The following is a 23,628-nucleotide window of genomic DNA, read 5'->3' as shown; positions in this document are numbered from 1 at the left end:
TCCTACAGATGTGCTAGCTTTAATCTCACAATCAAAAAGTAAATTTGCAAATTTCTTTACCACATTTTAAGCTTGTCTACCTATCTATTATCTAAGTAGCAAAAAATGAGTGGCTCAAAATTAAAAAAAATACATCTTTTGTTTCAATTGGATCTTGTTTGTGGCTAACCCTAAGCAAACATGATGTCTTTTAGTTATTGTAATCAAAAAGTTCAGAAGGATGTGGAGTTTTGGGTATCCAAACCAGACCATTTTAGAGACATCTATTGCTTACACTAGCATTCAGGAAGTACCCTTAAAAACTGAAACTCCTTAAAGATATCTCCAACATAAAATAGAATAAGCTGCACTGATAGCAAGAACTAGCGCACAGATATATGAGACTTTTACATGGAGAAAGTTTAAGACTAGACTCTATACAAATACACACATATGACTTGAACCCCAAAGAAACCCAGTTAACACATACACTGCTTTCATTAGCCACACCTAAAACTTCTTTTTAGATTAATCTAGTCTAACATACAAATGCTTATCTCCTCTGACAGTAGAGCTATCATAAAATTTCAATTTCTCCAGCAGCCACATGTAATCACAGATTAGGCAGGGGAAACCAAACCATCCAGTGCATTTACAGCAAATGTGCAGGCCCTAGATTTCAGCAGTACCTTCAAGTTCATTTCTTCTGCAAGTTTATCTAAGTTTTACAGCATTTCTGCTATCAGGAAGGCTAAATGATTTGGCAGATTACAAGCACAGCAAATAGCAAAGATTATGTAAAAGACCAGGTGCTGTAAATCAGTCTATTTGACACCAGAGTTATATATGCAATAACGTGAATGAATTCTGCTAACAGAGCATTATCTGATAAAGGGAATGCTCCTTGCAGGTATTTAGTTTTTAATCCCAGGATAATGGTTTGCCCTGGTTTGTCTAAGTAACATCAGACAGCATCTGGCTGGAGGCAACAGAGTAGACCTAGAATGGTTTGAAACTTGCAAAGACAATATTCTAACCATTTATTTGTATCCTAATATTTAAAGAGACATGGCAAGAATGCTTGAATCCTGGAATGCAACTTTGTATAAAACCATGGTAGGCATTCTTTGCATGACTTGAATAAAAACGTAAGTAAAAACAGGTATTATTACTACTACTACTACTACTATTATTATTATTACTATTATTATTATTACTACAACACTTAATGGCTTCAGTGAAGTCAAAGCTACAGGATCAGCCACCCAAGAGTCAGAACATTTCAAACAGGAAAACTGATTTGGCAAATTTGGCTTGTTAATACTGAATTCTCTTTTAAAGTAAACTAAGGGCCAAGGCTCCCCTTGTATTGTTCCTGTTCCAGAGGCGAAAAAAATCCCAAGCATTCTGCAGAAGTACCAGCACTGTACATTAAGCCACATACAGAAACTCCTCACATATAGATGTTCAACCAAGCAACCAAATGTCCTATCAGTGCTGGTGCTTATGCATATTTTCTTTGATAGGTTTTGCCCTCCCAACAGAAGGAAAATTGTATGGGCAACTGTCCCTTTAAGGATGGTGATAATTCAGTGCGTCCTCACTTTTTTTGTACATTTGCCAGTGTGCTGGAAGGTCAGCGAGCAAGGGAGGTGTAACCCAGGTTCTTGTTAATGGATCCCTTAGAGTGAATTAGAATGAAATGTCACATAGTCCAATGGGTTAAAATATGCTCAGGTGGAAATGTCCAGGTACCTCCCCAGAGCTGGGGGGGGAGGGGGCGGACCATTCATTACTCTGGTGGAGGGCCCCAGAAATGAGTCTGAGGGCAGTTGGGGAGTCTTTGACAGCTGATGATCCCTCCTCAGGGATTGCTTCTCAGTTGAGCCAATAATGCCCCATCAGATCTTCCCCCGGTGGGAAGGGGGCAGTTTAACAACTGAGGGAGTTATGTAAGGAAGAGCAATTAGCATAGCAAGAGGCACCATTTCGCCTTGCAGGATCCAGGCCCTGAGAGTTCACCTCTTCTGTCTCATGCAGACTAGCAGATGTACACCCAAAACCTCACCTCCTCCCTCGAGAGATGCAAACTTGGCCTTTGCAAAGCACCTTGGCACCTCCACAAATGGGTGAATGTTATGAGTCGTTAATCATTAATAGTCCAGCCTCTCACAGCATCTCTGCAACAGACTGGAAAATAATCTTCTTTTTTGACACTTCCCCCATGTATACTTTTTCATCTAACTTTAATGAGCTTGAAAGTCTGCATGTTTCATCATGGGAGAATAAAATTTGTACAGTCTACAAGTTTAAGTAGAATTCTATCTATTTAGACAGATAAAGTTTGGTGAAAGTAATCTTCTAAAGTCTCAAAAAAATATTCATCAGGAGACAGAACACCAAGAACTAGTGAGTGTAAAAAGCAGAAGGAAGGCAGGGCCATGGGCAAGAGGATAGAGATGACAGTAGGGAGACTAGACAACAGGAAGCTTTGAAACGCTTCTTTCAATGAAGAACTTTCACCTTTGCTTTTATTGTAGGACATAAAACTCCAAATACAGCTCACACATCAGCACAGAGATGCCCAGTCTGGGAGCCTGGTACCATTGGGGTCAAGCTGGTACAGCTGGGTCAGAGCAGAACTGCGACCCAGGTAGCAAAATCCACTCTGGTCAGATATTGCAGTGCTGTGAAAGCATTTCCTTCATCACCTCTGCATTACTACAACAAGCTGCTAGAAATTTGTCTCCTCAGCCACCAAAACCCTTTTGGAAATTTTATTAGAAACTCTCAGTACTCTTAATTCAATAAATATCAGCTAGAGTTTATAAACTCTAATTGTAAAAAGAGTTTTGTAGTCTATCACTAAGATAACAGGAAACATCATAAACCATTATGATGCAGAAAAGATCATTAACTGTGATAAATGTGCTAAAGTTAATTCGTGTTATCAAATTATAAAAGGTAAATGTTGAACTGTATAAAATATGAATGTTAGAAATGTGCTCAAATGAACATAAGTAAAGGTAAAATGTAGAAACTAAAAATTAGAAAATTTCCTGGCTTGGGAAGCACAGGAGGGACACGAGGAAAGTATGATTGGAATTACCAGGGAGGGGGCCTTGAAACTATTGCTGCCGGGAATCCCTGAAAGGAAACAAAGAACCACGGAAGAAGAAGATACAAGTCCGGAGACCAAGATAATCACTTCAGATGGATATCTCTACTCGTCTCCGCCGAAATTAACATATACACGACACACCCGGGCCCGGCCATCAACAGCATTGTTCCACCCTACCGGTCTATTCAGACCTCCGATACCAGGACTTGAATAATTAATGAAGACGCCTCGGAGAGGATAACGTCAGAATTTCGGACTTCACTCCGCGATCTTGTGTATAAAAAGGGACGGCCGGAGACCAGAAATTGTGAACTTGGGGGGATACCAGGCTGACAGAGCTTGTTATCCGTGTTCACCCGGCACCGATCCCGGGCTCGGCGCTGTCCTTTTAAATTGTGGCTTTCCGAGACTGATATTTTGTCTCAAAATAAAATTCTAAATTTTGATACTTTGAATTTGGTCGATTTTATTTATAACATTAACCATTCCTATTTTAAAAAGGAAACAAAAATAAACACGAGATGGCACAGACCCAAATCCCTCTTTCCAGTGTGTCTCTTTCACTGCTCATGCAGCAGGATACAGCTCTCTGAACACCTAGAGGTGAATCTTACTTTGTCCCATGTGTCCAAACTGAATGGGAAGGAAGTCTTTCACATTTTTATGATGAACACACAAATATGGCTGATGCTCTGGGAACAATAAAACCACTTATGCCCAGGATAGTTAGCGAGAAAACACCTGGAACCACTTGGTATTCCCTCTGATAAAACCTACAGGGCAGAGTTCAGACAGTCCCACAACATACAGTACCTAAAAAATGGTCAGATTATGCAAGAGTGATGCACAGAACTCATAACTGTGCAGAATATTAGAAAGGACAGTGCTCTTGACGGTAACCACAAAGCCTACTTGTCCCAACTGGCTGAACAGTGATGTTTGTTTATTTATTTAGACATTTGGGATATGCCAACGGATTTTTAATGTTTGTCTATTTCCCACTGCTGGTAAAATATATTACACTCTTATTATAAATACACTCTTGTATTTTCATATCATGCAGTCCCATTTAGCTAATAATACTGTTTGTTCCTTCCTGGGGAAAAAAAAAAAAAAAAAAAAAAAAAAAAAAAAACAGCACCAACACCAGCACAACTTCAACAAGTTTGATATTTAGAGGAGCAGGAATCTCCTTATGAGGCAAAATAACTAAACTTATTAGAGTCATAAATACTCTAGCAGCAAAATATATGTATATTTCTTTAAACAAGCAGCGACAGATAATATTCAATCACTATATTTAGAGACATCTTTTCATTTACAGTCTTTGAAAATTTATTCTTCAACCATAAACATGTAGAAAACACATGAAAAGTCTCTTTACAAAGTGATGGTATTTCAACAAAGTGTACTGGCAATATGGTTTTGTAGCTGTATAGGCTTACTTTATTTAATTGTATATACCAGAGGAAATAAAAAGGTTTATTTTTATACTACTGCTTATATTTTCAACATAAAGTTCAAAGTGATTTACTAATGTTACATGAATTGCCTTTGAATTATGGTACAGTATTGTGCTTAAGCACAAAGCCTAACACTATTTTGTATTCATAAAGCACCACCTGCCCCCAAGCACTTTACAAATGCTAAATATAGCTACAAACACATTCAAGGGGTAAGGAACGGACCCATTTTACAGAAAATTAAACAGTTTATTGTTATGATAGAGCAAATATCAAAACACTGTTTGACTGGAACAAACAGGGCAAATAAAAGCAGAGAAAAAACAGATGCACATAAGAAGAGGCCTGAGCAACTTACAACTACCAGAAACATGAAGACACCACACTAGGGGTACAACCTGGGGTTATATGGAAGAAACAGCTAATCACCCACACCCAAGGCAACCCAAGCTCTATAGGCGAAGGGAAAAACTCAACCCAAATTAAAGGGTCCTAAGTACTTTCTGCCATCTTTAGTCTGGCATCCACAATTACAGCATAAGGGATGAGAGATTATCTCCATGGTTTGTCCTTTCAACATCCATGTACCAACCCACTCTAAATCTGCCTAATTGTTTTTTCAATCTGCAGTTTCCGCAATGTCCTTGAGGACAGCTGCTGTTGACAGACATACTTTTGTTTTCTGTTTCAGTACCTTGCTAGTGTTGCCTTAAGGAGTGACTGTAGTTAGTCTCCGTCACATGGTGGAATCTGGTAAAAAACAGCTGCACATTCAATTTATCCACCACCTTCACAATTTTGCACCCCTGATCATTTTCTCAGTCTTTTCCTATCCAAAGTAATTGCTTCTTGGTCTCTCCTTGAACTGTTTCATCCTGATGATCTAATTAATTGTTCTGTGCACCTTTCCTAGCTTTTGCTACAGCTTTCTTGAGAGGCAAAGATCACACAGAATCAAAATGTGGGTACAGCAATACCTATGTATTCACAAACTGTTGAGAAATTCCAGAAAGGTTTGAACTCCACAAATCCAACCACCTGCTCTGAGTTCAATATCATGTAGGCATGGTGTTGACGACCCTTCCCCAGGTAAATTAGTTTCATTCGCTCAGTCTTGATTTGCCTTTTTGGACTTGTTTGCTACTGATATATCATTGGACTACCTGAAAGAAATTAGTATTGAAACACTCAAATTTATTAGGTCACCCAGGAACTGTTCCCTTCTCACTTCAGGTCACTGATGAAGAACCAGTCAAGTGAGTTTCTGGGGGATCCCTCTGCTAACTCTAAAAAATGAACATTAAGTCACTTTGCTTGCTATCATTTAACCAGCAGTAAATTCCTAGAAGGAATTGTCCTCCAATCATACAGAAACTTGATTTCTTTAGCAACTTTTGGTGTGGAACCTTGGCAAAAGCCTTTTGAAAATCCATAGGGCTGAGATGATACCTCAGATTCTTTCTTCCCCACTCCCTGCTCTGTGAGAATAATCCAAGTCTTAACCAGCAGGCTACTTGCCCCAGGAGACCTGAGATGAACATTAAGAGGCTGGTTGGGTAGGAAATGAAAGCTAAGAAAGAGAAGTTGATTTTGTAGTCATCCCCTGAAAAGCCACACATCAGGATAAGGAAGCTTGTCTTTCATGTGTGAACTGCACCTTCAGTGACCAAAACACACCTTGGGGAGTAATTCCCATGTCCTGAATGTCAAGACACCAGAACAGAAAAAAAAAGAAAAAGAAACAAACCATAACACAGGAAAGGACAATTCATGAGGCTGAAACACCAAGAGAAGGCACAAGATTAAATTGAGAATTAGGGACAAAGGGACTGTGACAGCCTGAGATTTCCATTTTACTTTCAAGCAGGTTGGAACTCAGAGCAGATACTTCACTGTGAGATACAGGAGGAGGCAAATTTAACAATGCTATATATGCATTTAAACCAAGTCCAGGTGGAGACATACTTCTCACCTGCAACAGGTCTGAATCTTCCAAAAGCATTTCAGAGTTTCTTAATTCTTAAAGAAAAAAGGTTAGACTGCAGAATATTTCAAAGCAATTAAAAAAATATCTGAGCCTTTTATTTAAAATATATCACACAATGTAAAACAGAATATATTTATACGGTGTCCTCTGCAAGAGCCTCCTGGAGTGCTGTAAAACCCACACCCACGTAATAGAGAGCTTACACTATCAGAGACTTTAAGAGAGCTCTCTGAGGCAGTATTCACAGAATCATAACCTAGAGAAGGAAAAGACTTATTAGATCATCCCGCCCTCTCCCTGCTGACAGAACTGCTCCCTACAGTGTGCTTCCTCACATTTGTTGCTAACAATCAGCCTCTCACCACTCTCCTTGGGAAGCCATTCCACAGCCAAATATATCTCATGCTATCATTACCATTATTACTTATTTATGGGCCACAGTATAACCTCAAGAGCCTGATCAGGATCAGGGGGACCAACTCTAGTACCACTTTTAAGAGCACTCCTCTCTCCAAAAGTGTACACAGTCAAAAGAGATAAGCCAAAGCCCAGTGGGAAACATAACATACCATTAAGGAGAACAGAATAGTATGGGAAGTGACACAAATGAATTTTTGCTTCAGAGTTTGGTGGGAGGGAAAGGTATGTGTCACTAATAAGAATATCTTTCTGATAGTCACCTAGAGATAAACAAAGAGGATTTTCTTCCTCCAAACTTCATCCTACTGGCTATCGCTAAAAATCTGGCCCAGTACTGAGAAATCCATCTTCTTTTTTTAATGCAAATACACCTTAAGTAGTTAAACAATGTAACATTTTTTCATTCTGCTCCAGACTCAGTCAACATTTATTGGAGCCACACGTATTTTAATATTCTCTCATAAATCAATACCTCCAGCATTGCAACAGATTTTGCCACTCTCCTTCCATCTTTGACAATTTTTTTTTTCCATAAGCAATCACCCAGAAATAAGCACCATATCCCCTAGAGGGGCTGCACACAGAGAGATCAGCTCCCTCCAGCATTCACACAATGCTTGTCTGTGCACATTCAGCCCTTTTGCTGCTGCTTCCTTGCTCCACAGGTTCCTCCCCTACCTGTAGGTCTTGCAGAGCAGTGAATTCAATTCCTCATTTTCTGGGATTACTAATCATTATCACCAAATTATGTTGAAAGCAGCACAGTACAGCCCTTGCACAGGGGAATTTGAAGAGAAGCAGCAGAATTGAATAATAGTATCACATATCTGCCAACTGAAATGTGCTGTATTTGGCAGTGTTCTGGGACAAGCCTCCCTCCCCAGCACAGCAAACAGTAATAAAGAGCTAAGGAGGACCTGGACTTGAAAGAGGCTGAGAACTATGGGTTGCCCCTGGCCACTTGTATACCACACAGTGCCAGTGCTCTAAAGGACACCAGATCCAGCAACAGCATCTCAATAACTTTGTGTCCTAAGGCCAAGTTGATAAAGAATTTTTTTTTTTTTTTTTTTTTTTTCCCCCAGTTTTCACCTTGGCTTCACCTGTGATAGCATCCAAGCAGCTGTAATGACCAAAAGAATTACTGCTGCTCTCGTTCCCCCTTGCTACACAAGCAGGACATTTTTTCCATTTACCTGCGTGTCAGAGACCAACGCCTGCTTTCCTCACTTTTACACACTCCCATCTCAATGCTCTCAAATCCAGTTATCCTACCTCTTTGCTGCTGGAACCTCAGCCTTTGTTATTTCTCCATTGGACTCAGACCCTTGTGCCCTGTTACCAACAAACCAGATACAATTCAAAGCGCTGCTTCACTGGTTTTGTCTGTGTGAGTTTTTAGTAGCTAAATAATAACTAACTAACGAGCTGAAGACGAAGAATAAGGAACACCACAGATCATTTCTTTTAAGGTATGGTTGCAGGCTGCAGCTAGATTGGCATAACTGAGGTTGTAATAATTCTGGAAGGAGGAGGGTGAATGACGATATGAGTGCTGGGAAGTAAAGAAACCTCTTAAATCAGATCTACCAGTGACAGAAGAATAATTTAGAATGAAGTTTTTGTACAAAAGAGAAATTACAGAACCAGGTAACTACCACAGAGTTTAACAACCACCTTCTGCAATCATTTTGCAGAAACAATCTGTTTGTATTGTCTTTCTCTCCCCTCCCACACAGCTGCTTCTGTGTCATCAAGTTTGAAAGCTATTCAGATCAGAAAATGAACCTTGGTGTATGTACAACACCTGGGGCCCTGATTCTGCTGTGTTATTACATAAGAACTTTGCACTTCAGAGCACACTTAGCTTTTATTCCTTCTAAGCACTCCATCATCACAGCACATCTTCAGCAAGATCTTCACTTTTTATTGTTCTGGGCCAAAATGAATCTGTCATCATCTTTTTTGCCATACTTCATCCGCCTATATCTCTTGCCTTAACAGCTTTTCTTTTCAATTTTTTTACTGGATAGTTTGTCCCCAAGTATCCTTCCCCTCAAAGCAAACTCTTAATTTAATGAATCATCTTCAAAATTGTGCCTTTTCTTTTATAATATACTAAAGCCTCTAATAAGGGTTGCATATGTAAATCAAGGTACAATCCTGCACCTCCTCTATGCCAGGCTCAGTGTGGCTCCTCAGTTTTGATTTCTTTTCCACTTTTCATCTCTTCTTCCTAGCACACTTTCAGCAAAGCTGGGACTACCTCACCCAGCACTTTGTGAGTATTAAATAACTACACAACAATTTTAAAGGACGTGGCTTACAGGAAAAAGAACCCCACCACATACAGCCTGCAAAGTCTATCCCCATTTACATGGATTAGCAACCTGTCTTTTTTGCAAGCTCAGTCTAAATTCCCAGCCGCCAGATAATAAATCAACTTTTTGCTTCAGCTGTACAGTCATTGGGTGATCTGCATAGTTTTAGGTCAAGCATTTATACCCTTTTTATGATTCCAAAGTTTCTTACCTTGTCATTTAATTACTGAACTGTGAGCTTTCACTGACTTTCTAACCACTGTGGCAAGAACTGTGAGTAGCTGTGCAAGATTTAAAACCTCACTGCGCAGAGGAGCAAAATCAAACTGCAGTAATTGAAAGTATATACTGGGGTGGAATCATGACCCTATGGAAGCCAATGGATGTTCTGCCACCATTTCACTGGGGTTAGCTTTCTTCTTGCCACTTCTTGTGCTGGGGTGACTAAGTATTGCAAGCTCTCTATTTTACACCCTGCAAATAAGATGGCTTAGAATGCTTGGAAATAAGTTTGTTCCACCATTTTATTCCTCCCCACCCCCCCCCCCCCCGCCATCCTGGTAAAATATTTTTACATACAGTAAATTTCTGTGCCTAAACAGCAATTCTTGTGGTTCTGCATGATCCTTCCTCTCCTGCTTGTCAACTTAATTTCTTCTGCTGTGGCATGGAGTGTGTAATAGCAAATCTAGCACTCAAATTCTTCTGTTTCTTAATTATCTCTGCCCTGTCAGCTATATCAGTGAAAACAAGTTGGCATTAGATAATTCAGATACAAGTAAACATCAAGTTGTGATAATATAGAGTCCTGCATTACTGTCATTATGGAAAAAGCTGTTTAAAAAAAAAGCTTAAAAAATTAAATAAGCCCAGCATTTCTAAATGGCCAAAACCTAAGGATATCTAAATTATTCTTCAATATCTTAATCATCCAGGAGAACCACGATCTTATATAATGGCCATTTTAAATGAAAGGTTTGCTGCTCTGCACAGTTACCACTTCCTTTCTAATTGTGAATTAAAGTATAATTTAGGGTGGCTGTATGCCAACTTGACTAGAAAAATTTAGATGGTAACTCTGGTTGAAAGAAGAGGGGTGGGAAAAGAAGTTAGACTTCTTTAAGTAATAGAAAATCACTCACTAAGTTGTATTTTAAAACAAAACACCAGAGCTTTAACTTGACAAACTGACTTGAATTAAACCACAGAAAAAATGCTTGCACTGTAAATCTTACAGGGCAAAAGTGACGATAGGTTATCATTCTGTTTATTAGCATGCACTTCGGAGAGTTCAGGGCAAGTATGAATACACATTCATTCCATTTTATGCCACACATTACTGAAAACACATTCCTCATAAATAATTCATAAATGCATTGTCTGAAATTTCAGATTCCAAAAATACAACACCGTTTTCAACTTTATGGTTGCTTGGTCTTCAAAACAGAAACAGGCAATTGGACGGATGGACTTCACAAACCTGATAAGAACCCATCAGTCAGAATTACACTCCAGAGGTAAATGCAAACATCTCCCAGCCACTAAACCCTTCAAGCAAGGCCACAATGATAGACCTTGTGCTTGTGCTAGCAGTCCCTTGGAAGGGAATAGATAGAAAAAGAGAAACGGCACAAGTAACCACATAGTGAGGTGTGGTGGAGAGGTTGTAAGTTGAAATTTAAATTTAAGTAATTTAAATTTAAGGTGTATTAACAGTCAAAATACAAAGACCGAATATAGCTTGTCTTGCAAAAAGGCCATTTTTCAGACCAGACCACTAGAAACTTGAGCTCTCCTTGTTCTCAGCTTTTTACTGGTATCACTTTGTTTACGACATAGTAACTGGCATTATCCTTATGCCATCTATGCTAGCACAAGAGAGGTGAATAGGTTCTTGCACTTCATTTAAAGTCTAATTCCTGCAGGGAGCAGAGTGACCACAACACACAAAACACTCTAAAGTATGCTTCACTAGGCTAGAGTGCTTAGGGCTTATATACACTGTGATTTCTGTATCTTGCTGACATTATATATGCAGCTTATACTCAGTTGTTTTTTTATCTTCATACCATGTTCAGAAGCCTGACATCAGATAGCTACTGCTTTTCAGCCAGATTTGCATTCACTTCTCTGTACTACTCACCTCCCAGTGACAGGCACACACAATTTTGGGTACCTTATCTAGCTAAACCTTTGGTGCCCAGCTCCTAACAGAACAACAGCCCATGATCTCCCTATGCACCAGCTCTTTATATGAACTCATTGCCTCCAATTTGCCTGAGAAAAAACATTGCAACTGAGCTCAAATACTTGGCATCCCAAGGCACTGACTGCTTGGGTGCAGACCATATGTGAAAAAACAATGCTCTCATAAAAATTGTATTCCAGTACCCAACTGCTGTAAAACATCCCACTCAGTGCTCCAGTGTGGAAAGGACTGGGACTATCAGTCACTCCTTCATTTCCAGGTGTTCTGAACTCTCTGGGGTAATATTTAAATCAGCTGAGATTTCATACATCAAAGATGAGGATACATAATTCAAGAGGAAGCCACTGAGATAAAACAGTAGCTGTAAAAAATATGGCGTGTTGGTGGTGCCTGGTTTAGCATGTCAAAGAGGGGCCACTGCTGGCAAGGAGCCACATGTCACCAGCACTGGAGCATGTCATTTGGCAGAGCAGGCACAGCCGCTGCAAGCTTCACAGGGACACAGCCACCGAGCAGGTCTGGTGCTGTGCAAGTATGGGGTTGCAAGGCACCCTACAGAAAAAAACAGTAGTGAGGCACATAGCATGAGGCACTCAGGCCTGGTGTCTCTTGGCTATAGTCATCACACGCTAACAACCTCTTTCAAAAACTTTACACAGGTGGTAGGTGTCCCACTGAGATAAATTACCTACTTTCAGCTGCTGAACAGATGGGCAGGGAAGTGAAATTTTAGTTTGTTCATTCCCAGCAGTAACTAGCAAAGATCTCGGCTGCTGCAGGATTACTTTTTGATAACCACACACCTGCAAACAGTCCATGATTCTGTTAGAAACTACATAAGATAATTAATAGACTAAAAAATAAGGCAGGATACTTAACAGCTCAAGAAACTGATGATAGGTCTCTCATTCCCATATTCTTCAGAATATACTCTAGGCTGAGAGACACCAGAAAGTGTACAAAGAGGGACCTCAACAGGAAGGAGAAATGGGCTCATAAGTATCTCACAACATGCAACAACGGGAAATGCCTGGTCCTGTACTTGGGGAGGAATAATTCCAGACACCAGAACACGGCAGGTTTGACAGGCTGGAAGGCAGCTTTGCAGTGAAGGACCTAAATACCTGTTGTCCTGATACACAAAAAACCCTAATGGCCAGCAAAAGCCAGAACTGCTGGAAGGTCAAGGGAGTTGACCCTTCTGAATTCAGCACCAGTGCGACACAGCTGGAGTGCTGTGCCCTGTACTGGACACTCCAGTATAAGACCCATGGACCCAATGTGGATGATCAAGGCTTTGATGTATCTGACACAAAAGTAAAATGTGAGAAAGCTGGGACTCTTCACCCTGGAGCAAATACAGCTCAGGGTGACTTCACCAATGGGTATAAATACTTGATATGGCAAAGAAAGAAGCTAGAGCCAGGCTCTTCTCTGGAGTGCCCAGTGAAAGGACAAGAAGTAATGGGCACAAATTGAAATACAGGAAATTCCATTCAAATGGAAGTAAAAAAGTTTTCTTGCTATGTAGGTGGTTGAACATTGGCTGCCCAGAGAGGATGTTCACCCACAGAGACCAAAAAGGCAAACACTGGATGGTGACCTACCACACATGCAGTGCAGGCATGATACAAACAGGAAAGTTTAAAACACCAATCAATGCCTGCAAACCAGCAATCTCCAGAAACAAATCCAAACATTAACCAAGGACTTCTGCTGAGAAAAGCTTGCACCTCATGAAAACCAGGATTATGTGAAACCTGATGATATATTTGTAGGAGACCCTCCCTCCCTTTCCCACATACTTCACCAAGTCACTTGCAACTATTCATGTGCAAATTTATTGCAGTGTAGCCCAAACTCCGCACATATTGTTTTTCTTTTTTAATAAGATTGTCATAGCCACACTGTAAAAATGTACCAAAAAATAGTTTTAGTATCTTTTCCTTCCAAATATTTTCCTGGCAGAATTCTTGAGCTAACTTTACAGCAAGACTTCTCAAAGGAAATAGAACTTAAAAAAAAAAAAAAAAAAAAAAAAAAAAAAAAAAAAAAACCACAAACAAACAAACAAACCCCTACAAAATGAATGTGACCCAGGGACTTACCCTTCTATGCAACAACACGATCACAGTGCACAGAGACAGTGAAATCTGCAGGGCGTGAAATTAAAATTTTCGCACAGATACAATGAAGTAATGATACAATGTTACAACCTTGGCACAAAAATCTTCTAGTTTGAGTAAAGTCAATGCCATGTGATGTTACGGTTTGTGCATTAGTAGAAAGGGTCTGCTACTAAAAAGTTCATAACAAAACAGAGGAGGCAAAAGCAAGAAAATGGTACAGCTAATTACAATAGACCTGTACATTCTAGTGATCCAGACATCCCTTAAGATGCTCATCAGAGTCATATTTGGCTGTCAGTGCAGGCTGAGTTAAGAAAACACACTTATCTTTCATGTCGAGAAATCTAGATGCTGAGAGGCCATTAGGAGATAAGGAAAAGATTGGCAAGGAAGTGGGGGGGAGAGAACAACTCTCTTATGAGGTCAGTTTGTTGCCTACAATCAAGGTAGATATACAGGTTCAAAATTCCAAGCATATGGATAAGAACAGGGATGCACAGAGCAATTAACAGAGTCAAGCAGAAGCTGAGATGAGCAGCAGCTGGAGCACTGTTAAAGTCCTTCTAGGAATTGCTTCACCTGTTACAGTAAAAAGAAAAGGCAGTACTGGAAGAACACTGGCTCCTCAGCAAGGACAAGGTCATCAGAACAAGAGAGGAGCTTGAAAAACTCTGGGCAGAACCAGGCACAGGGGCACAGACTTTAGAAGACCGTGCCACATCAGAGTGGTACCTGCAAAGCAAGCAAATATACTGTAGATATACCAAGGGAGTCCCACAGGGAATCATCAGATACTCTGCAGGGAGCAGGAAGCATTTTATTTCTGAGTATGGAAAAGTCTCTCATAAATCATAAAGTTGCTTGTACATTAGGATGTTTCACAGAGACCCAAGAGACTGACAGGCATGCATGTATTCTATAAAATATATTTACAGGCCTGAACTCTGTGGGGGAAGAATCACAATTCAGTAATGCTGCTCATCTCAAACCACAATTTTGTGATCACAGGCACAGAAGTTAATGCATGCAAGAACTATTGGCAATGTATTTCCAGTAGCCCTCTGGAAATGTAACAGAGAAAGTCAGTCTGACAGTGCAAATGTCATTCCTTACAAGTTTCTCATCCTACTGATCCAAGACTGTACACACAGAGAAATATAACAGCCAAATGTGACTTAATAAAATCAAGTCTTCAGCTTATTAATTTTTTAAAAAAATTTTCTCATTTCATTCCAGTGATTTCATTAGGTTAGACTTCTTCATCTTTATTATAAAATAATCAGAACTGAAATGTTTCAATAAACCAAATTTCTGTTTTAAGTAGTAAAAGATGATTCAACACAGATGAAGCAAAAACTAAAGTTAAAAGTAAAATGGCAATAGAGGCTTTCAGAATATACTTTAAAAGCTGTTAAACACATAAAGTATATATTAGTACTCTAGAATGTCTTTGATTGTTTTTACATGAAAAAAAAATAACTGTGTCAACAATTTTGTTTTCAGAGAATAATAGAATAGTTTGGGTCAGAAGGGACTTTTAAAGGTCATTCAGTCCAATCCCCTGTAATAAGCAGGGACATCTTAAACTAGGTAATTTTCACTATGTTCTCCAGCAGTGTTGTTCTCCAGGAACAAAGTGAAATACTTCAAAACTTACAGGTGGGAAGAAACAAAGGTGAAAAACAACACTTTAGTCACGACCATTAAAACAGAGAGAGCTAACTCAGTACAGCGCAGAAACAAAGATACAATATTACTCTCAGTAAGAGGTTTAGATTTCCATCATATATCCAAGTAATTTCCCTCCCAACACACTCAGACTAAAAGAAATAATTCATTTTTTCCCCCCTCAGTGGGCTATAAAGTCAGTACCATCCCAAAAACACCACAAAACATAAAAATTAACGTACATGGCCCCAAATACCAAGGAGCTTGAAACATCCTGAATGGAGAAATTTTTATGTTAAATATAATCAGTATGTATAACTAAATAGATGGTGAAAAAACCAGCAAGATACTGCTTTTCTTCATGATTATCTAAATATTGAAGAGATAGCTTTAGTGTTCTAGTCACAGCCCATCACAAAGCCAAACTTAACCATGATCAATAAAACGTGTTTTTGAAAAGGAAATGTGGCCTAGGAAGATAAAAAAGTCACACCTACCGTAGGAATGGTGCACTCAGCCTACATAATCTGTAAACAGAGACTACAACATCATTCTCTGTTTCCTTCAACTCTGTATCAGAAAGACAAAGGCATGTTACCTGATTCAGGGTTCCCCAAAGTAAAGCCAACAAAGTAAAAACATACTCAGTTCAGTACTTTAAAGTTCAATATTCTTTACACTGAAACACCACGATTCTTTTCCCTAAGCAAATGTGGAAGATACATTGGCTCTTTCATTACCCTACCCAGGAAAAACCAGGGTCCAAATCAATCTTCTGTTGTCCTATTGAACCCACGACAGATATGCAGCATGGAAAGATTGAGACACAAGCCCAGATACTGGGATTTTTGCAAAGAAAAATGTCTTAACAAGGATGTTAAGAGACAATAGTTATTTAAAAATAGATAGCTATTTAAAAATCATTATTATAATCCATATATTAAAAAATACTTTTAAAAGCTGTATAAATTAGAGGAAATTACAATAACAGTTTTGAAATATGTGGAGTTTAGAAACACAGTAATGGTAAAAGGTCAGGACACAAGCTTACTGCTGGTTTCTGTCTTCATTTACATCATCTGAATAAGCCATCTCACAACGCTGTCTGATGCCGACCAGTTTTTCCATTAGACATTAGACAAGTCAATAAAGAATTGTTCCCTATTCATTTTCTGCAGGTCACTTTTAATTTCATAAAATTCTAATAGTATCCTAAACTTAGCCACCTCTTTTCCAAGCTGAAGAGTCCTAGTTGCGCTGCTCATTCCATAGAATCTCTCTCATATCTGGGAGCTATCCACTGCACTGCCCAGGTGTGACAACCAACACACAGTAACTACTATTCAGCAAATATTTGCTACAGCAGTCTTTCACTTCAGAATTGAAAACAATATAAAAATGAAAAAGCTTGTTAAAAATAATAGTCATACTAGGGCTCAAAAAAAGGAAAAATACTTCAGAAGGATAAAAAGAAACCTTACCAGTTGCAGTCAAATAGTAAACTGTCATCTCGTCAGGTCTAAATAAAGAAAATGGAACAAACTGCTTGCTCAAGAAAAGGAAAAAAAAAAACCAAACTCACAACCAAAAACCCCACAAAATCAAAGCTCACAAAGAATTCCAGCCAAAGACTAAGGGCTATTCTGCTGAATACAGCTATTCTGCTGAATACATTAGGTCCAATAACAAATCCCAGTTTTAAGTATATAAAATATAGGAAGTTAAAGCTAGAAGGAAATGAAGGTACAAAACAAACAGGATGATGAAGCCACAGGAGAAATACTCAATGAGATGAACATACATTCACCATGTGGAAACTTACAAAGTTTCTGAAGCTACAGAGGGCACAGTGGAAGACCTGTTTGTAGCTATGTCCTGCAAATAAATTACAGAACCAATCAACATGAATGAACAATAATGAATTGCTGGGATCAACTGGTACTCACTCAAACTTCTGAAGGAGCTCAGGTATTAAACAGCTGAACTATTAACTGTAGCATGTAACTAATTGCCTAGAACTGCTTCAGTTCTGGGCAAATGGAGGATTTAAATTTTTTTTAAGTGATCTGGAAAGATATAGAAATCAACAGATAAAGAGGGGTCTAATGAACAAGCAGATTGATAGAAACTATAATAAGGAATCATTATGACTATATATTGGTGGAGACTAAATACAAAGTCTTCATTCACTGGGGACCTCTACAAGATTCATAAGACTATTATGCATCTAAAAAAGAAAAATATAATTTATATAGTCAATCTGGAATTCCAAAAGTCCTCCAGCAAAATCTGTTATCAAAGACTTAAAAGCTGACATAAACTAAGACAAAAATACATTAATGGATAGACAACTACCTAAAACTCAGGAAATTAAGAGAAACCATTAAAACTAGTCTGCTATAAAAAGGCCAGAGAGGTCACCAGTGGAGCTCACAGAAATCTGTGAGGGCCTGAACTCTTTAATGCATTCACAAGCGGCCTAGAGAAAGGACAAATAAGGAAGAGATGTTGGCTGACAATACAACCCTATCCATGGCAGCTTAAAGAAAAGCTGAATGTCTTTATTGAGGCAGAAACCCAGAATATCACAAAGGCTTAAAAAAGTACATTAAAAACTGGAAATGGGACAAATCAGACACTACAAAGCAAGCACTGGTTACTGGCCTTAAGTGACAGAGAGACAGGAATTTATTTTTGAAGCAGGAAACTCATCATCTGGAAATAACTGATAAAATACCTGAGAAGCCAGAGTCGTATCTGCCTGCTGAGACCATCCCCTGGTGCCCAGCACGTCTGACGGGCAGGGATGGGACAGCACTGGTGCAAGGCCCTGCTGAGACCAAAAAACATTGCAGTACCACAGGCACAAGTGTTCGAGTTACAGGGAGTCACCAGGTCACAAGAATTCAAAACAGGACTCTCCAAAGCAGCCATGATTTTTAATGAAAATGTTACCATATCACAAGCTCATGTCCTGATGAAAGAGACACTGTATGCTCACAATCAGGCATATACACACCCTGCCCCAGAGTAGAGGGGTTTACATCTTTGATGCCTAAACCCTTCAATTCATAATGCAAGCATTAAAAATATTTTAATAATCAGGGCACTGAGCATGCAACACATAGGTTAACCCTGTATTTGCCTCCAACCCATAATGAAAATATGAATGACAAACAACTTATTTTTAGTTCCATATACACAGCTGCAAGAGGGATAAGGCGTCAGTGTGCATTACTCCAGGCTTATTTTACAGCTCACAGGATAATAGATATCACCAAAAGGATATTTAGCTGGTTCTAAAATAAAATAGTGAGGGTAACTAGCTCAGTTGTCTCAAGATAAGCAGGAGAAATTCCACCCTAACAATACCATCATCACAGTTAAACATCGTTATTGCATGGACCAGCCAAGCATGAAGATGTGCTGTGGCAAGATCCTGCCCTAAGGAGTTTATAGCCTGAAAGGCCCAGGAAAGTGAAGTAGAGAAGAAAAAGGGAATTTAGTAAGCATAAGTAATATGGTAGTAGGATGGCAGAGACATCTTTTGAGATAAAGTCTTCTTAAAGTAAGATGCAATTATCCTGCAGATATTATTCATTAATTGCTCCCATCTCAAAAATAAAACAAACCTCCAAAAAACAAGAGGAAATGCCTCAGAAAGATGAGAAGAGAAATTGCTACAGTAATTTCTGGAACAGTACAGTACAGTAATTACTAGGAACAAAACAGTTGCTTAGAGAACCATGAAGACAGGAATCAAAACTGATCTTATCTTGCCAAGCTCTGTAGAAACTGCCATCACAGTAATACTACAAAAGTTTTTTAAAGTACAGGGCAGAACACTCAAGGTATCAGTGCAGGAAAAAGAGACAGTAAAAAAAATTTTTTTGACAAACAAGTTGAGGAAAATACAGAGGAACCTGAAAATATTTTGAGGCTGTTTTCATTGCTCTGATTACAAATGCAAACAGGAATAACATCCAATGAACCAACATTCTCTTAAGATTTGACGTGGTATTTCAGAACCTGCAAATGCACAAAGGAAAAAATTGTAAAAAATAGTAATTAAAATAACAATAAAAATTATGCAAAAAGTTAAGTCAGTTTCATAACATGATCGTACTCTATTTTCCTTTGCTTATTACTTTCAAACTACAATCAAGTTATTGTCATACCACTGAATGATGGAAACCCTGCCAACTATTTCAAAACTGACACGTTTTCTGTTGCACTGAGCATTCCCAGAAGACATTTCCCCTAATTTTAATACAAAATCCCGTCAGATCCATGGAGCTGGGAAAAAAAAAAAGTGTAAATGATATGTAGCTGTAATAGAACTCCCCCAGCTAGTCGAGTTTGGAATAAAAGACAATCAAAAAAGACTCAAAGATCCAGTGCTACATTAATGCAAATACCTGCTTGTTTGCAAGTGTACTTTTTGATTAAACTGGCATACATCAAGTACAATTAGAAGGGTTATTTATAACTAAGAAATACATAATTCTGCATTTTAATGAGGGTGACAATTACAGCCAACAGTTGCTAATTAACATTAATCCTTTTGCACTGCAAATCAGAATTTCCCAATATGATTTTCATTGTCAGCAATGGACACACCAAAACTGTTATTGCAAAGTAGCTATTAGTTAGGCTGCTTTGACAGAAATAGGTGCTCTGTTACACACAGTACAGAAAGAAGCCAATGATGTGTTAAATTTGATAACCTCAGATGTAAATACAGAATGTCACTTCAAAATTTACCTGATGTCTACAACACAAAATATAATCAAGGTTTATCATTTTCATGGCCGAACCCAATTCCAAGTTTGCCAAAAGCCAGGCTTCACAGGTGAAATCTGATTTTAACACAAGCTTAAAATCTCCCATTGTTAAATTTGGTTTAGATCACAGCACTGGGTTCACATTTGCATTTCTCCCCAAGACTTCAAAGGTGTTAGTGTTTGTAACCAAACAGAACAGATAAGGAGAATCATTTGCCCAGTTGGTAACAGCTTCCACAGCAGAACTCTGGAACTCTGGAGCAGATACTGAAGACAGGAATCACTACTGAAGGACTTGAAACTATAGCAAAATGTTAATGCAACTTCTTTCCTTAAGCAAATTATCAAAAAATTTTGGTTCCCAAACCCACTGAATTTAAATCTAAATCTTCTCAAATTGCTTCAACATATTTCTATTCCTTGAGTAAAAATTTCTCTGAAAATAAGTTCCATGTCTACAACAAATACTGAACTTATTAAACACTTCCTTTTTGATATCTGAAACCTTCAAAGAGATTATTTAGATTTGCTCTGTGTGTCTTTCCAAAAGAAAAGGTATTTCTGTTTTAGCTTCTCCGCTGTTGTCTTTTCAGAGAGAAGCAATAGAAAACTCTTTTCATACTGATCTTTAATAGGAAAAGAGACCTAGGCCCAAATCCTGTCTGAGGCAAAGGATCACAATGCAGCCAGTAAATGAAGCCTCTAGAATAGTGATGAGGTGTTCTCCACCTGGGTCAGGCAACTGCAGGGGGATCAGTGTCAGATAAAAGTAAATGAGAAGATAGAAAAGTAAGCCAAGAAACCTACAATGCACTTCTTACAAAGAGTTGTAAAAATCACATTTATTTTGTAAGTATGTTATAGACGGGTTATTTCTACATACAGAGGTGCCCAACTAAAATCAAGATAAGTGATATTAATGTCCTATGGTCAGTATTATTGAACCTCGAAAGCAATAAAGTATGAGTCGATAAATATTACATTTGCAACATAGTTAACATTCTTCTACTGTCTCTGGCACTTATTACACATTGTAACCGCAAGTCTTCAATACATTATTCATATTTGGGGTGTCACTGAGTGATGGATTGCTGTAAGAGAGGCTGTCCTTTAAATAAATCAACAAATAAAAATGCAAATGTTAACATTTTCAGCCACAACTTTTTCCATCTTGAATGGGGAATGAAAATTTCACATTATATCGACAGCCAGCAGAGAGAACAATTAACAACCTACACTGTGAATAAGAGAGATTAATTTGCCAATGTCTGGTTTTATCACTTGCATATGGAACTACATTGGATTTTTTGCACTGCTGGGTAACTCAGGGAGTAGGCAAAATTTGCATCTCCTACCACATTCGGAAACTAACTCATCACCCTATCCCAAACACACTTTTAATCTCTTTAAATGCTCCTAAATTAAATCTGGAATGGAAGTTTTCTGTGTTCCTTTTGAATCTTGAGTGGTGTCTGCTCCTAAGGGAAAAAAAAAAAAAAAAAATCTATTTCTTCGGCAGTGCTTGCTTAGACTCTACTGTATAAGGAACTTCAGAAATTGTCTTAAGTTGATATCCATATTTAAGCATCCAAAATGCAAAGATCAACTACCACATAAGTAAGACAAAAGCTTGAATCTCATCGCTGCCACATTTCCTAACACTCAGCGCAACAGATCTACTTTTGACTATTCCAGTGTGCATTATTAAGTATACAATTCTGCACATTTTATTTTACATCATATATTAATTTGCTTAAAAGTCCCTAAGTACACATTCACCTGAGGTGTGCTGGGCAATTGGGTAAATAGTTTTGGTTTTAAAATGTCCCTAAACACAAATTTACACAATACAATCTGTTTATAAGAACTCCAACAGGTCACTGTGGTCTAACAGATAATAATACAGCTCAAATATGGCATTCATATTGCAAGAACTTCTAAATCACTTTTTTTATTACCTACAAGAAGCTTCAAGACAATGCATTCAGCAAGTGTGGAAGCTCTGATCTGAAACTGCAACCAAAAACCACAGACTTAATGCTGAAATCCCAGACTATCACACAGTCCCTTAATTTACCTAACTGTTCTTGAATTCACTTTTCCAAAATGAAAAACACTACAGGAGAATTATCTGTTTCCATGGTGAGCAGAACAAACTTTGCCTGTGTATTTTTAAGTGCTGAATTTCTGCAGTATTATAGGACTTACTGTACCAAACTCAGTGTTACATGGGGAGAACATCACAACTGCAACAGGGCTGTAATCAAATTAAATGGTATTTCAAAATGTAAAATTTATAGCATCCTTTTTTTTTTTTTTCCCCAAAAATAGCTGAATACTTTAATTTAGAGCAGTTTCACTTCTGTATGCAATACAACATTTGTTTTGATTAGATCCGTACCTGAGTGTAGCTAAGGTAAGATCTAGTTTATATAAAAACTTCATTACAAAATGAAAGCATCAATATACCAGTACATCCCCATTCCAGCTCCCCTCCAGTTCAGTAGAAACAGGGACCCTCTCTTCTAGGCAAACACCAGTTATGAAAAAATGTACCTAGTCACCAAAAAGTTAACATTTAACACAATCAGAATAACTATGCTTTAGGAATAAGCTTAACTCTTCCAAATTTGTCCAGCCCCAACCTTGCCTGTGAAATTTTTTCCCAAATATATTTGCTTTGGTCTAGATAAATAAGCACATGGAGTAGAAGAGCTTTCCAGACCTGCTGTGAACATAATTTCAAAGACCTCATGCAGATGTAGATACTTGGCTTACGAACACTGGATAACCAAACTTGCAGTGATTGGCCATGTTATGGAAGGCAGCAACAGGCATGCACAAAAGCCTGACAGGCAAACAAACTCACTATTAGCCCAGCTCTGAATGCCAAATAAGGAAGTGCTGGGGTTTTCTTTTTCTTTCAGAGATATCACTGAAATCACCTTGTGCACACTCATTTTGCAAGTCTGGGCCTTCTGCAGGTCCAGCAGTAGAGGTCTCAAGGTCTACATGTACCTTCTAGGGACACTTATTTCTTGTTCATGACACGATTCATTCTGAGACAGAGAAGAAAGTAGGACTGCAGTAATTCTTTCTCAAGCAGGAGGCAGCTGTAACACACTGAAGTCTCCAGTTGAGCCCCGCCAAGGCAGGCTATCATGCCAACACATCTACCTGCCATGTCTGCTTATCCAGCCAGCCCTTCCCAGAAGTTGTGCTAGCACCCTGATGCCTCTCACTGCCAGGGAGCTTCTGTCGCTTTCCAACACCTTCTCTCTGGCAGGCTTTGCACTGCTGCCGGGTGCCAGGGCTTGTGCTAGTTAAAGCTGGCACAAACACAAGTTGAATCCAGTCCTATAAATTTAAATAGTCAAAAGTAATTAGGTTTACATGTACTGCTGGATAAATAAATTTGCTCTTAGGCTAGGGCTTTGTGTTTCAAGTTTCAAATCTGTGCCAACTGTTGTGGTTAAGCCGTTAACCCCCCCAAATCACAGCTCATAATGAACATGCTGACAAACCCTAACTTTAGTGGCACAAAAGC

The 23,628-nt window shown here is 38.7% G+C and overlaps 1 protein-coding gene across 13 annotated transcripts in view; it reads right to left on the bottom strand.

Annotated features, from left to right (window-relative positions):
• Positions 1-23,628, bottom strand: part of KIAA1328 (KIAA1328 ortholog) — a 179,554-nt gene that overhangs the window by 5,096 nt on the left and 150,830 nt on the right. The window contains exon 10 of one of the 13 annotated variants that reach the window (XM_040090202.1): positions 19,188-19,326. The exons of 11 other annotated variants lie outside the window; for them this stretch is intronic. In XM_040090202.1, the coding sequence (XP_039946136.1) occupies positions 19,320-19,326 (7 nt within the window). In that variant the 3' untranslated portion in view covers positions 19,188-19,319. Of the gene's footprint in view, positions 1-19,187; positions 19,327-23,341; positions 23,439-23,628 lie in introns of those variants that run through there. One more of the 13 variants, XM_040090201.2, reaches the window with a different exon arrangement.

Source organism: Hirundo rustica, chromosome Z, assembly GCF_015227805.2.
Source record: "Hirundo rustica isolate bHirRus1 chromosome Z, bHirRus1.pri.v3, whole genome shotgun sequence".
In the NCBI taxonomy this organism is placed as follows: Eukaryota; Metazoa; Chordata; class Aves; order Passeriformes; family Hirundinidae; genus Hirundo; species Hirundo rustica.
Note: the sequence above shows the minus strand (reverse complement) of the source record. Positions and strands in the feature narration are given on the sequence as shown.